This window comes from Verticillium dahliae, genomic scaffold (genome assembly GCF_000150675.1).
Source record: "Verticillium dahliae VdLs.17 supercont1.26 genomic scaffold, whole genome shotgun sequence".
Taxonomy (NCBI): domain Eukaryota; kingdom Fungi; phylum Ascomycota; class Sordariomycetes; order Glomerellales; family Plectosphaerellaceae; genus Verticillium; species Verticillium dahliae.
The window spans coordinates 83,131-98,082 of NW_009276941.1; the positions used below are offsets into that span (position 1 = coordinate 83,131).

A 14,952-nucleotide genomic window follows, 5' to 3' on the forward strand; every position below is an offset into this window, starting at 1 on the left:
CGCTCTGTACATTGCGCGTCGTCAGCAAGTCCCAGTCGAACAGGTATACCCCGCCAACATGACCGCATCACAACCGAGTGTCGACGGCGCGGTACCGATACTGTTGCTCAAGACGAGATCGTCTCCAGGAGATTCGTACGAAGATCTGCTCGGGTCAACCAACGAGGACGGCTGGTCCTTCGAGCCCACTTTCGTCCCCGTGCTGCAGCACACCCTCATCCAAGAAGGCCTGGATGAGGTGCGGACCCTCCTTCAAAACCGAGGCATTCGCTCAGACGAGGGCGCGTCCTACGGCGGCCTCATCTTCACGTCCCAACGCGCCGTCGAAGCCTTCATCGGCCTCGTCGAACAGGGCAAGAGCTCAGGTGCAGACGACGACGCCGCCTGGCCACATCTCCAGTCGGTCCCCGTCTACAGCGTCGGCCCCGCGACGACGCGTGCGCTGGGCGCCGTGCCCCAGACGCCGCCGCTGGCCATCCACGGCTCCCACACCGGCAACGGCGACGCCCTCGCCGCCTTCATCCTCGACGACTACGCCATGCGCCGCTACCCCGCGCGCGTGCCGAAACCGCCGCTCCTGTTCCTCGTCGGCGAGCAGCGCAGGGACATCATCCCGCGCACCCTCACCGACCCAGCCCTGCCGCCGGACCGCCGCATCCCCGTGACCGAGGTGACCGTCTACGGCACGGGCGTCATGCCCACGTTCCCCGACCACCTCGCGCGCCTCCTCGACGAGACGGCATCGCGCCCCGCGCGCTGGGTCGTCGTCTTCTCGCCCACGGGCTGCGACAGCCTGCTGCGCGGCCTGGGTCTCCTCGACGACGCCTCGGGCAGGGCGCGCCCCGCCGAGGCCAGGGACGGCAGGACCTATGTCGCGACCATAGGGCCCACGACGAGGGACTACCTGCGGCGGACCTTTGGCTTTGAGCCCGACGTGTGCGCTGCGACGCCGTCCCCGGAAGGCGTGCGGCGGGCTATTGTCGACTTTACGACGAGCCATTCCGGGTCGAAGTAGTAGCAACCATGGCGGGGACACTTGTCCGTCCCGCCCTCTTCTTGAATGAAAAGGGAATTAGGCAACTCTAATGCATTCCAATGATCGAACCCGGCATGTACGACAGCCTTGAATGGGGACGCCTTCATGCGCACGAGCAATTGACCGATGCCTCGTGACTTGACTCTCAAAGTGCTCACATTTGGGTATTGCATTGCTAAACTGACGAGCGTCGAATCACTCCTTCAATTGAACGGTCTGTTGGTAATCCTGGAGCACCCGACACCGTGCGTGGCAGAGAAATGGGACGTGGTTAAAGTAATTCCATCCATCTTGATTGGCTATAGACTCATTTAAGAAAACGCGTCTGCGTAGCGCGACAATGCGCGTGCTACGCGAGTGACACGCGAAGGCGCGTCGGTAATTCGCAGTCACGCGTCGCTCTCCACCCTTTCGGGGCTGGTTGGTTCACATGTGCAGGCTCATCAAACTGAGCATGCCGCATGCTTTGCACCACGTCATTGTGCAATTGGGCTTGCATACAGGCGACCTCGCTTAGCCTGTGCCGCAAAAGAAGATTCCCAATGTCCCGTCGTGCCGTCCACGCTTCTGCAGTTCCTTCCATCCCTAGCCTTCCCATCCATCCGTGGCGCTGACCGAGAAGACCGCCATCCCTGCGGGCTTCCAGTGAACAAAGAGAAGTCGTGTCGAACGTATCCTTACACAGCAAAAATGGACCGCAACCCTCCCGTAGAGGATAAATAAAATCAAGTAACGCAGGCTCGCAGAGCCTCAGTGTTCCGCATGTGCCGGGCGGACTGTCGAGGTATCATGTACATAATAAAAAAAGGCTGGTCCAATTCAGATCAGAGTAATTCTGAAATCAAAGCAAAGGGTCGTCAAAGGTTAGACGCCGTCTGGCTGAACTCAATGGAGTCTTCGCCGTGGCCAGGCTGACCGGCGTCTTCCAATGCTTCTGAGCAGGACTGGGTGTGATGTTGACAAAGTCGGCAAAGTCGAAGTTTTGGCTCGGCGTGCTGGGGAACAGGTTGCCGCCGCCTGGCGTCGTCATGTGTGAAGATGGCAAGCCCATGTCACGGTTGAATTTGGATGGCGGGGTTGAAGGCGGGTCCATTCTCGTCTTGGTGGACGGCATCGCTGGCGAAGGGGAAGCTGCCAGATAGAGGAGCAAGTCTGCGCCTTCTTGTCCATTCTTGCCGTTGGCCCCTGGGGACCCCCGCTCACGCATGGAACGACCAGGCAGTCCTCGGTTGCGCATGGGCGGTGTGCTCGGCGGCGATGAATGGATATCGTGGGCCCGGAAGGAGTGAAGCGGCAGATCATCCTCGTCATCTGACGTCGTTAGGTTGGGAGACGTCAGGTCAAATGTGAAGTTACGTGTGCTTTGATAAAGGGAGACGTTTGGACCGGCAGATGTGGTAAAGTGTTGCTGTCGCCTTGGCTTGAGGGGCGACGACTGGGCCAGTTGGTGGTTACCCTTCCAACCATGGTGTCCATGGAAAGACTTGCTCGGTGTCGGGGAGGACCGCAGGCGCTTGCTTGGACTAGAAGGTGCGTAGTCGAAAGTGGCGTTGAAGGTCCTCTTGCGGCGAGTGGTGCTGCCGTTGCTGGACCCGATGGCATCGGAAAAGAGAGGGGCTTTGAGAGGCGAGCTCATCAACGCCCGCGATGGGTAGGGCAGGTCGGAGGCGCTGGAAGAAGAGTCGGATAGGACATCGCCCTCGCACATCCTCTTGCGGCGCATCTCCTCTTCCACCTTGGGCTCGATCGTCTCGAAAGCGAGGTCTTCCCAGCCATGCTTGGTTTTGAACTGTGCCAAGGCCAGACGATTTTGTAGTTTCCGTGCGATCTGTCGAAGAGAGAGAGGGGTTAGGTTGACATGGCATGGCGTACGATGGCATGAAGTCTGGACTTACTTTGCTGACTTCAGCCCGCTTGAGCACCTTATCCACCACCACTTCGGGTTGCTGTTTCCAGGGCGACGACATGATCTGCCGTTCGACCAGGTTGAGTGCGCGCGAGGCGGGGTCGTATGACTTGTAGAAAGAAATGAAGAAAATTGTCAAGGAGTTCGAGCGACTGGCTGTTCTGCGGTGCGTGTTCCGGTGCAGAAGAAGGATAGGGAGAGCTGATGATGGGATTGGTAGTCGTGAGCTGAACTGAAGGGGGCTCGGCGGCTACTGGGTGGACGTAAGCGGGGGAGAAGAACAGGTGATCGGACAGCTGTCGCAGAGGCTGGCGGCCCTAAGGGGAAAAAAAAAGGACTGGTTTCGATCGTTTTGCTGGTCAATTGTATCGAGTTCTTCGTTGGGAGGTTGTATTCTGAATGAGTGTAGGTGGTTTGGGAATCAGGAGTGGCCGTGCTGGAGAGGGCGTCGAGTCTTGAGGCGCAAAATGGTTGTCGAGGTAAGGAATGAAGAAACCACTTTAACTGGATTTCGGTACCTGGGTGCTGGTTGGCAGGGCAGACTGTGACTGACGAACAGCCGCAGGCACTGTGCTCTAAACGAACCGAGAGTCTGTGAGCACATGGGTACCTGCCCAGCTGCCCATCTGCTGACTCTGGGGACAGATCTAAGGAGCACCGTATTCACTTTCCAGGCATTCCTATCTGATTGATAGTGGACTACCTTAGCGCTATAAGGGATGTCCGACAGGAGAAGCACGTAGCGACTAAGGTCAATACAGGGATATCTGCAGTCTACATGTACATGTACAGTCTGCAACCTACAAAAATGCACAGAGAGAGAGAAGTCTTGACTCTAGGTTTTTAACCTCTCCACGCGCTGGCCCCTTCGCGAATTGAGGAGCTCACCAAACCTAACGCATCAAAATGTCCTCTGATTAGCTTTACTAGTCCATCAGCGATAATAATTCGATGCTGTATATGTTGTTAGCGGCCCCGGCTACGCCCCGCGTGCGACGGATCGATGGCGGGACATGCGTGGCTTGATGGCCTACCTGCTGAATAAACTGCCAACTGGCTTCCTGCTTCTTGTGCCACCTGCGATCGCCCGTTCGCTCCATGTCCGCTGACAATCTGACGACGACATGAACGTTCACATAAGGCAGAGCATGACGATGAAGCAACTCTCAAGGCCGTCAAAGCCTCACGAAGAAGTGGCAAGGGCGAGAAAAAAAACAATCAAGTCCAGCAGGATCTGCATGCGCCGCTGTTCCTGAAGATGCTCGTATTGGCAGCTCCAAACATGTCTTGTGTCGGGGTTGCGGGCTTCAGTCTGCGTGCTGCTACTGCACCTTACTCATGGTCTGAAGGTGCGTTGGGCGCTTTGGGTGTGCTGGGTGCAGCGATGGCCAGTCGTTACGCACTGATCGTCACCTGCCACAGATGCAGATGTCCCGTCCCCCAAACCATGCCATTTTTTTTGCCTGTGCCTTTCCGATTGTGAAGCAGTAGCCGCATACACTACATGCAGATACAGCGAGCTTAGCGTCAACATTACGAGGTGCGTCTCCCTGAGGTGGGGGGCTCATCCTACCTGACTGAGCAATTGAAGGCACCCAGACAGGTAGGGATCGGAGGAGATAGCACGTCCGGACCATTCGGGAGGGGGAGAGCGCGCGAGAGCGCGAGGGAGCGAGCGACATGGTCTGATGAGAAGTCGAAACGATTGAGTTGCCTACCTACTTCTGGTTCCAACCTTCAGTATGCTGCTCTCCCCCCTATCATGTAATTCCGATCACATCAATTGTGCCCCCCTACGCTTGCGCTTCATGTGTTTCACGGAGCAGCAACACCAACAGCTACACATCAAGGCACAGGCTCAACACTGGCAGGGGACAAGACCTGATAAACGCATGCAGCGTCAACTCTCTGCTTTCCATCTCCACTCCTGCTCACACTCAACATAAGCCCTCCAGCCACCCATCCACCCTTGGGCCGTTCAACCCGCGTAGCACGAACAGCACCTGCAGGCTATACTTGGCATCGATCCTGGCACTGGGCCCAGGTCTTGGTCTGGGATTAGAACCGGGACCTTGAAGTCTTGGAGGGACGGGGGGAAGGAACAGAGAGACAGGAATCCTGATCTTGAATTGGGTCTCCCTCTATCCACAAGCCGGTCAAACAGCGCCGCGCCGAACCACACCACCCACACCCCTCTCCTCGCTGGACAGCTCGGTTGGCTGGGCCTTGATGCCAATTCGCCATCGCCCGCTGGCCGTTTCCTCGATCTCGATTGTATGCGCTTTTCACCTTGCGATTGCGACTCTGCCCCCCCCTTCCCTCCTTCGGCCCCACCTGGCGGCATCAGTACCCAGCAGCAGTACCGGCACCATCACCGGCCTATTTGGAGCATCCATCTCACTTTTCCACTCTGCCTTGCGCGGCCGGTGGTCCTGTCCTCATTTCCCCTGCTGTTGAGGTTTTGCACCATCTCACTTTGCCTGAAGTCGACTCGCCTCACTCAAGATCAATCACGTCTTGAATTGCTCTCTCTCTTTTCCCCCACTGTCCATCCATTGTGCCAACGAACTCTGCTTTCCAACTGCCTCTGCTATTTTCCAATTGTTGCTCCTGCTGTCTTGGGCCGGTGTTTCTCTCATCCTCCAGGCCACCCCCCCCTGGTCTAGATTCCCTTTTAGCACATGGCCGCCGAGCTCCGGCGTTGCGCCACACCTGTTCCACTTTCGTCGACCTTACGCTGAGTGCCATTTTAGCACCACCACCAAACACCCCCCCAAGCCCCCTAGGAGCTCTGGCTTGGCCGCTCTCATCTTGGTTATCGGCTTGCAATTTCAGAGATCCACGCCCTCCCGGTCCCGTTTCCAATCCCTCAGTTCGACGTCATTGACTGACCAGGTTGCTTCCTTCCTACGACCGGCATCTGCTTTGTTCCATTTCGACCCAGAACCTGTCCAATCCCGGCATCTGTGCGCCAAACGAGCACTTTCCATTTACAACTCATTGACCTGGGCACCTTCCTGCACTCCTCCCGCCGTAGGAGCCTCACCATCGTCAACAACAACGAGCAGAGCCTCAGACCACGGCGCCCTTCTTTACTTCGCTCGACGCGAAACACTCTACCTCTCCTCGACTCTTGAGACAGTCGCTGCGCAAGGTCAGACCACCTTCGTACGCTCCACTAGCTCCATCACTACTCGTTCCGAGCGCTGCGCTTCAACCTGAAGCCCGTGCTCCCCATCGTCTTGACAAGCCTTCCCTGCCGGACCTGGCGCCCGCCCTCTTCCCCCCCCCGCCGCCGCTACTGCTGGGCCGACCTCCAAACAACTAGCTTAGGCTCTCGTATTTTTTGTGCAACCTCAGACTCAAAGGCACAGCTCGACTTGACCGAATTGTCTTTCTGCGAGACAGCAAGACACGACTAGCTGGGAGCGACTCGGCTCCTTGCTCATAACAATTCGTCTTCGTATTCCTTCTCTCCAGCCCCAGAAATGGCGACCTCAGGGTTCCTCAAGAGCTTGCGCCGCCGGTCAAAGGCCAGCATCAGGACGACCGAACCCTCCGCCGACAGATCCGGTGATCAATACAACACCGACTCCTCTAGCGATGCCAGTCGAAACACGGTGCCAACCACTGGCTCCATCACGCCTCCTTCCACTCACGGCTCCGATCCTGCCCTGGACCAGCAGCTCAAGAACATCAACCCAAATGCCCGCCCTTCTCCACAGCCATTGCCAGCCTCGAGCCGTTATAGTGTCTCCGGCATGAGCGGCTTGGGCTCTCCCGTTCTCAATGGCAAATCGAATCTACCTGTGTCGCACTACGCACCTCGAATTGTCAATGCTCCTAATAATGCTCATGTATGTTTTCTCAGCTGGCTGCTCAGAAACGTCAACGCACCAGCCAACGGAGCGCATCATGACACCATGTCCATATGCGTGTAAGTGTTCTTCGTGCTGACAATCGATGTGCAGGTCTACCAAAAGTTCTTCTGCGTGTACGGCACGATCGGAGATCCGTCGCAACACACCATTGAAGGCGTCGTCACTGTGACCCGCGAAGACGACCAGTTCCCTCCGACGGAATGGAAGGTCTGCGACTCCCACTGGAAAGCCGTCATCTACCTCCAGCCAGGCCCCAACAGACTCCGATTCGACTTTTCTAGCCCCAAGCTTTCGAACAGCTCGAACAGCAACAGGCTGCACTCGACCTATCTTACCATCAACATGACGCCACCATACAATGCGCCCTTGCAACTCGCCGTTCTCTTGGCGAAAGACTCGCCCGAGACGTTCGACTCTGTGCCTGCGCGCATCGCAGTGGAAGGGAATGGCCTCGATGCTGCTGTACGAAAGTACCGCATGGCAGCGTATCTCTGGCACGCTTTCACAGGGGAACAAATGGTGCGCCAGAAGATGGGCCCTCGAAGCTTTGGTTTCGAAGAAGAGTGGACCGGCAGCACGTCGCACCAACAGGATCGCATGCAGGGCAAGATGCGCCGTGAAGCCAGAGTTCACATCATTCGGTCCGAGAAGACGGTCGCTGAACTCCGCGAATTGCAATCTGCGCAGCAGACAACCGAAGGCGCTAACGAAAATGGACTGTTCCATGTGGCTGCCGAAGCTGTCAATGACTACTTCAAGCCTCTGCCGGGCCAGAAGCAATATGTCTCAGTCTTGCTGCTTGACGCGCACTGGGACAAGGCGGCTGGTGCAGTGACAGGCCACGTCGCACACGGCGGTTCTGTTGGAGACCTCAATCTAGCCGTCTTTGGCTCACAGTTTCTGCAGAGTTACCCAAGCAGCCTGGATGAAGTCGACGACTCCTTCCTCGACTGTACACGACTAGATGCGGATGCTGTTTCGAGCGAGGCTGGTAGCTCCTGGGAAGCTGCCAATGCTGGTCTTGGAGGGCACCTGAAGGAAATCGGCCGCATGTTTGGATGTACCGAACGGGAGTCGGGCATCATGAGCAACGATTTCTTGACATTCGGACGCAGTTTTGTCGCCCGCGAATCTTTCTCCACCAGGACCAAGTCCAAGGGCGGGCTCGTTCTGAGCAAAGACGAGTGTTCATGGCACTTTCTCGATTGTCTCCGGTTCCGCTGGCATCCCTGTTTCAGGCTGCCGAACGATCGACCTTGCCACGTCGACGAGAGCATGAACGCCTTTCCCATCGAAGGGAACCAAATTGTGCTGACGGCCAAGACGGGCGTCGTGGCGATCGAGATTCTGGGCGAGGGGGAGACCGTTTGCCACCACTGGATCGATTATGGCACGAGGGAGGGTCTCCCGAAGCAGCAGGTCATTAGCGAGCTGCAGATCAGGGAGCGTCTCCCTGAAGCCATCCGCAAAGGCCATGTCCGCCTACGAGCTCTTTCGGGCGGCGGAGGCAGTCTGATGATTGACGATCTGAAGAGGCTCTGCTCAAAGGAGTCGTCCCTCAAGCTGACTGGCCCGCTGGCACCTGGTCCATTGAGCCGGACCGCCTACCGAAGCCTGCCCGTAGGGTCTCCAGCGAGGGAGGGCAGCGAAGCGCAGGAGGTTGTGATCCAACGCGAGGGTAGGCTGCTCCTCCGTGTCGTTGTGTACCACGACCCCACAACAGTGCACGGGATCGAGTTCATCTACGAAGACGCCTCGACACAGCTTCTGGGAACGAGAGCAGGCAAGGAGGGTGGCGACACTTTCAGTTTTGGTCAGTATTGTTCGAGGCGAGAAGCTACGGTTGCATGATTCAAAGCTCACAAGCATGCAGACATTCGACGGGGCGAATACATCACTGGATTCCACATCAGGGCTGGCGAGTCGATCCAAGGCCTTGCGATCATCACAAGCCTGGGCGAGATGTCCCTCGTGTACGGCAACCCTCAGGGCGGCCATATGTAAGTGTGCCACTGCAGATTCACAAACAAACACGTCTAACGGAATTGCACAGGACAAACTTGCTCTGCCCTACTGGTTACACAGTCTGCGGCGTCTCTGGGTCGAGCAGCTCCCAGCTCGACTCTCTCGGATTGATCATTGTCCGGTGAGCAAAGCACATGACGATACATGGCCTGAGGGCAAGCAAAGCAGCACATGCTGCGCTCGACTCGAGCCCACACACCTCCTTTTTTTTTGTTTTGTAGGGACACATGTTTCTCACGACATGGTCGGTCATGACTATAAGCCCTGGACACCAACCAGTTGGGATATGTGCCAATCGACGGGACACGGCTCCCACTTAATATCATCTTGTCTGTTGAATGCGGTACAGGCCTGGATCACTGGCTGGTTTGGTATGGTCACGGATTGGAATGAAATGGTACGAGCCCGGATTCCCGTGGCAGTAAGCAAGCAAGCAACAAGCATCACAGTATAGAACAGCACATGCGGCGTTTAGGGGGAACAGGCACCTGGATATGATGGCTTCGACAGGTGTCTCATTCTGTTTTTTTTTTCCATGTCTTCTTCTTCCTCTTCCTCTTGTTTACCATGGGGGTACGAGCCGGCTGAGCTCGTCCCATACTGTCCATACAAGTCCACCCACAATAGCAGCACAACTGTAGAGAATGTGCATGAAGATAGACTACCTTACCATACCTGTACCCTGTCACTGTCACTGTCATGCAGGTCAAGACTTGGTGAGCAGTGTGTACGTGCTCGTGTTCGTCGGTGTCTGTGGCTGAGGCTGGCGGACGGTTTGCGGGTGAATGACGCTAGTCGAGTTTGGGGCTGAAGTTGCCGGACCGATGACGGCATAGTGCCTGCCGAAGCGAAGCGATTGTGACGACCTGCCACTTCATCGACCTTTCGCATCCTGCATTCAGTTCCCTCTTGCGACCACAAAAACTTGGCCTTCCTCCGTCGACGTCAAAGCAAGCCTTCTCTTCCGCCAACACCAGCGCACACCTCAACGACAAAGCACCTCGACCATCTACCGACTTGTGTTAACCCTCAATCTGCACACACACTCACACACTCACCGCATTCAACAACCCCCCCCCCCCCCCCCCCAAAAAAAAAAACAACCATGTCGAAACGAACAAGCAGCGCCGTGACCAACGGCAGCCTGAAGGAGGGCGGTGACGTGAGCACGCCTGGTACGTCGCTCCCATGTCCACCTCTCGCCCGCGCGACGACGTCTGTGTGCTAACTGGCGATGCAGCGCAGGACAAGCAGAAGCTTCTTCTTTCGTCCGAGACGGGCCATTTTTCTCTCATCCGAGCGATGCACCTGGCTGACCTCATTACTCTGTGCAACGGTACGCTTCCTCGGCTGTTGGCCAACAGTGCTGGCGATCTATCTTTTCCCAGGAAACCATGCTCACTGACGTGTCACAGGCGCCTGCGGAACACTCTCCATCTTCACCTCCCTCAGCTACTGCCTAGGCGACCCGGCCGACCTCTCGACCATGTACCTCGCCCTCTTCTTCCTGCCGTTCGGCCTCTTCTTCGACTTTATGGACGGCAAGGTGGCGCGCTGGCGCAAAAAGTCGTCCCTCATGGGCCAGGAGCTCGACTCGCTCGCCGACCTCATCTCGTTCGGCGTCGCCCCCGGCGTCCGCCCGCTTACGCCCTCGGCCTGCGCACGCCGCTCGACCGCCTGCTCCTGACCTTTTTCGTCCTCTGCGGCCTCACGCGCCTCGCCCGCTTCAACGTCACCGTCGCCGTGCTGCCCAAGGACGCCAGCGGCAAGAGCCAGTACTTTGAGGGCACCCCGATCCCCACGTCCCTCGCCACCGACAGCGTCATGGCCTACTGGATCTACACCGGTGCCGTCCTCGACAAGCTGCCCCTCGGCACCCTCTTCGCCGGCTCCTTGCTCGAGTTCCACCCCGTCGCCCTCCTCTTTGTCGTCCACGGCTGCCTCATGACGAGCCGCCGCATCCGCATACCGAAGCCTTGAGCGGCGGGACCCGTCAACATGGGGATTCAACTCTCCACTCCGAACCCGACCCTGGGGTTGGGCATTTGGCACTCGTTGTCTATTTCACCCTCATGACTTTTCTCCCCTTTCCTTTGGCGTGGCGTGGCGGACTGGGCAGAAACAAAATGCGTTATTTCTCTCTCTTATAACATGGCAAAGCAAAAACAGTGGGATCGGAACGCGAGGCGGCGAGGAAGCTGGCACATGACACGTACACAGCACACGGTACACGGCGGGCACACAAACGGAGGCTGTAAGCTCGCGGATCAGTGGCAGGGGATGGCGGCCCTTCTGGTCGCCTCCCTGACGTCATGGCTTGTTGTCAGGCGGACGTCTTTGACATGGTTGCGTGGAAGGAGGTGTGCTGTAGTTTTTTCCCGGCCGGCTGGCTGTGCGGCAGATAATACAAAATGCATGATACCCTGACTGGACGTTGGCGTGAGCGGCAGCGAAGGCATGTTTCAGAGGACTGGCGGATTCGGACGCCTTGAACGAGTGATTTGTTGCTTGCATTCAGGAGAACAGGAGAACATCGACCAAGCATGTCACAGCAACCGTGACGAACCAAGACCACAGCACGCCACACAAATAGACATGACAACCACCAAACGAAAACAATCTTCACGTCAATTCATCATCTTGATTGCTTTTCTTTCATCTATCGCCCACCAGCCACGGCGAATGCAAGATGGCGCAACCTCCCCGTTCCCACCACGCCCCGCCTCTCCGCCATCTAGATACAAGAGTCTGCCTTTGCGCCACTCAGGCCTCAGGCTTCGCCTCAGGCTCGGGCCTCAGACCTTCTTCGCCTCCGGGGCGGCGGGCTTTGCCGACGGCCAGGGGTTGTAGACGAGGCGCGAGTCGCGCAGCTCCTTGAGCTTGGCAATGGCCTCGTCAACGTCGACGGGCTTGCCGCGGTCCTGGCTCGACGTGTCGTCTCGGTAGCGCACGTTGACCTGGCGGCCCTTCATCTCCTCGTCACCGACGACTGGCAGAGGTCAGCTGCTATTTCCACACTTCACGTCACGTCACGGGCATGGGGGCGGTCTTTGCGCGCGCGAAGGCCGCTCTCGCGGGGCGCAAGGCGCGGCAAAGGGGTGGAGACGTACTGAAGACAAAGTTGTACTGGGCCAGCTGCGCGCGGCGGACCTTCTTCTGCAGCGTCTCGCCGGACAGGTCGACGTCGACCCAGAAGCCGGCGTCCTTGAAGATCTTCTGCACCTCCTCGGCGTACTCGAAGAAGCCGCGGCCGACGGGGATGATCTGGATCTGGCGAGGGCTGAGCCACATGGGCCACTTGCCGCCAAAGTGCTCAATCAGGATACCTGGAGATTTGTCAGTCCACGGCTGCAGCGTCGTGCTGCCTGCAGTTCCCGGGGCCACTCACCCGTGAAGCGCTCAATGCTGCCGGCCATGGCGCGGTGGATGATGACGGGGCGCGCGCTTCCAGGCGTCAGGGGCTTGGACATGCGCAGCTGCTTCTTCGCGGGCTCCTTGCCGTCGGCGGCGGCGGCAGACTCGACAACAGCCTCAGGCTCCTTGGTCTTGACTTCGGGGCCCTTTGCCGCGGCATCCTCCTTGGTCTTGGCGGCGGAATCGGCCGTGACGTACTCGAGGCCAAAGTTCTGACATGGTCAGCGCCGGCGCCACGCACAGTCGTCCACGGGGAGAGAAACTCACAATGGGCAGCTGGAAATCCAGCTGGATGGTGGCGCACTGTGACCGAGTCAGCTTCACGCGTGTCTTCCTTCTCCATGTGCACATGGGCGTCGACATACCTGCCACTCGCGGTTTAGGCAGTCCAGGATCTTGATATCGATCTTGGGTCCGTAGAAAGCGCCGTCACCCTCGTTGAGCTCCCAGGCGACGCCACCCTCGGTGGCGGCAAACTCGTCAAGGGCAACCTTCAGCATGTCCTCTGCCCTGTCCCAGGTGGCGCGCTCACCCATGAACTTGTCGGGGCGCGTCGAGAGACGGAGCTTGTAGGTGAAGCCGAGAAGAGAGTACATGGACCGCAGGAAGTCAAACAGGTTGGTGATCTCCTGGCCTACACCCACGTCAGTAATCGAGCCAGGATGCACCGTCTCTGAGGGGCTCACCAATCTGGTCTTCTCTGCAGAAGATGTGGGCGTCGTCCTGCTGGAAACGGCGCACGCGCGTGAGACCAGACAGGGCGCCGCTGGCCTCGTTTCGGTGAAGGACGCCAAAGTCGGCGACCCGCCAGGGCAGCTGGTGGTACGCCTTGGGGGCGTGGCCGAACATGAGGCAGTGACCGGGGCAGTTCATGGGCTTCAGCGCAAACTGCTCCTTGTCGACATCCATGACGAACATGTCGTCCTTGTAATGCGCCCAGTGGCCGCTGACTTTCCACTATGGCTCGCGTTAGTGTTTTGATGGCCGAATGCAATCGACCAATGGAAGCCTTACGAGATCAGAGTTGTACATGTTGGGGGTGATGACCTCGTGGTAGTCGCGCTTGAAGTATTGCTCCTTGATGTAGGCCATGAGGGTGTTGTAGATGCGAGCACCATGAGGCAGCCACATGGCGCTGCCGGGCGAGAGCTCGTGGAAGAAGAAGAGCTGCTGCTGCTCTCCGAGCTTGCGGTGGTCTCTCGCCGCAGCCTCCTCGAGCCACTTCTTGTGGGCAGCAAGCTCCTTCTTGCTGGGGAAACTGACACCGTACACACGCTGGAGAGAGTCGTTCTCCTGGGAACCGAGGAAGTAGGAGGCGCTGTTCTTCATGATGCTGAAAGCCTCGATGCGCTCGGTGCTGGGGACGTGGGGCCCACGGCACAGATCGATCAGGGGCCCGTTGCGGTAGACGGTCGTCTTGGTGCCGTCGGCAATCTTGTCCTTGATGATGTGCTGCTTGTACTTGTTGTAGCTGAACATCTCGAGCAGCTCATCCTTGGTCATCTCCAGCCTCTCAAACTTCTGCTTCTCCTTGACGATGGAGCCGACGATGGACTCGAGGGGCTTCCAGTCGCTCGCCTGGACGGACGCCCCACCGGGGAGCGCCATCTCGTAGTAGAAGCCATTGTCGACGGGGGGGCCGATGCAGAGGGAGCAACCGAACCGCCTCTCGCAGGCCTCGCCGAGAATATGCGCCGAGCTGTGCCAGAAGACCTGCTTGCCCTGCTCGTCGTCAAAGTTGAGGAGCTCGAGCTTGCAGCTGGCCTCGAGCGGCCTGTCGAGGTCCCACAGCTGGTTGGGGTCCTTGTTCAGCCTGGCGACGACGGTGCGCTTGTACAGGCTGTTGGAGATGCCCTTGGCAATCTCGCCGGGCGTGGTCTCCCAGCTGGTGCCGGCCTTGATGGTGCCGTCGGGCATGGTGATCTCGATGGGCTTGCGCTCCTTGGCGGCGATCTCCTCATCTTGTCGCTTTTTCAGGCGGTCGAACAGCTCGATACGGGACTGCAGGAAGTCGGGGGCGGGCTTGAGCTCGAGGGGTCCAGCCGAGGCGGCATCGTCACCGCCCTTGGCCTTCTTCTCCTTCTTGGGCTTGTTGTCCTTGTTGTTCGGGGCGGCACCGGCACCGGCACCGACAGCGACCTTCTTGACGCCCTCGGTGATGGACTCGACGGCCTTCTTCGCTTCCTCCATGACGGCGTGCGATTGGGGTCGAATTCGGAGCGGTGGGTGACAAGGGTGGGCGTTGAAGGTTGTTGCAGAAGGGGAGGGGGGGGGGGAGGATGAGTGCTGGAAATATTTTGGGCTGATTCAACACACCACGGAGGACGATTTCGAGTCACCCCGCCAAAGACAAGTGAAGGAGGGGTCGTTTCCGCCAAATACGGTGCACGGGCAGGTGCTGTAGTTGACCGTAGTGGGTGTTTCCTCTCTCGTCCTCTGCCACAGGGGACAGATTAAGCGCACTCCAAATCGCCAAACACAGGTATCCTCTTCTACCTTTGGACTTTCCAACATTGAATGCTCTGAGACTTCACATACAAAGTATTTTACAGCACTCCAAAGGTAATATATATTTTCATCGATTCAAAAGTGATATGAAATACAGCAGAACGGTTCATGTGAGCTCATCTCTAGAGGTGTGGCTTTTTGTCACTCATTACTGCCAGCCGGGGGGTCCACTTCCGTTGCTC

The 14,952-nt window shown here is 57.9% G+C and overlaps 5 protein-coding genes across 5 annotated transcripts; 3 read left to right on the top strand and 2 right to left on the bottom strand.

The window, feature by feature from the left end:
- Positions 1-58: 58 nt before the first annotated feature.
- On the top strand, positions 59-1,015 carry VDAG_09445 (uroporphyrinogen-III synthase; the record flags this gene model as incomplete). Its single annotated transcript, XM_009658406.1, has 1 exon — positions 59-1,015. One exon carries the CDS (start codon positions 59-61, stop codon positions 1,013-1,015), a length of 957 nt encoding a protein of 318 aa, XP_009656701.1.
- Positions 1,016-1,877: 862 nt separating this feature from the next.
- VDAG_09446 (uncharacterized protein) lies at positions 1,878-3,003 on the bottom strand (the record flags this gene model as incomplete). Its single annotated transcript, XM_009658407.1, has 2 exons — positions 1,878-2,864; positions 2,932-3,003. 2 exons carry the CDS (start codon positions 3,001-3,003, stop codon positions 1,878-1,880), a joined length of 1,059 nt encoding a protein of 352 aa, XP_009656702.1.
- A 3,427-nt stretch (positions 3,004-6,430) lies between these two features.
- On the top strand, positions 6,431-8,973 carry VDAG_09447 (uncharacterized protein; the record flags this gene model as incomplete). The annotated part of the gene is made up of 4 exons (XM_009658408.1): positions 6,431-6,799; positions 6,914-8,636; positions 8,697-8,823; positions 8,877-8,973. The coding sequence occupies 4 exons, from the start codon at positions 6,431-6,433 to the stop codon at positions 8,971-8,973; spliced, it is 2,316 nt and encodes a 771-aa protein (XP_009656703.1).
- Positions 8,974-9,953: 980 nt separating this feature from the next.
- Positions 9,954-10,828, top strand: VDAG_09448 (CDP-diacylglycerol-serine O-phosphatidyltransferase; the record flags this gene model as incomplete). The annotated part of the gene is made up of 2 exons (XM_009658409.1): positions 9,954-10,023; positions 10,089-10,828. 2 exons carry the CDS (start codon positions 9,954-9,956, stop codon positions 10,826-10,828), a joined length of 810 nt encoding a protein of 269 aa, XP_009656704.1.
- Positions 10,829-11,643: 815 nt separating this feature from the next.
- VDAG_09449 (threonyl-tRNA synthetase) lies at positions 11,644-14,452 on the bottom strand (the record flags this gene model as incomplete). The annotated part of the gene is made up of 7 exons (XM_009658410.1): positions 11,644-11,837; positions 11,959-12,174; positions 12,237-12,474; positions 12,530-12,565; positions 12,628-12,896; positions 12,949-13,219; positions 13,277-14,452. The coding sequence occupies 7 exons, from the start codon at positions 14,450-14,452 to the stop codon at positions 11,644-11,646; spliced, it is 2,400 nt and encodes a 799-aa protein (XP_009656705.1).
- Positions 14,453-14,952: the final 500 nt, after the last annotated feature.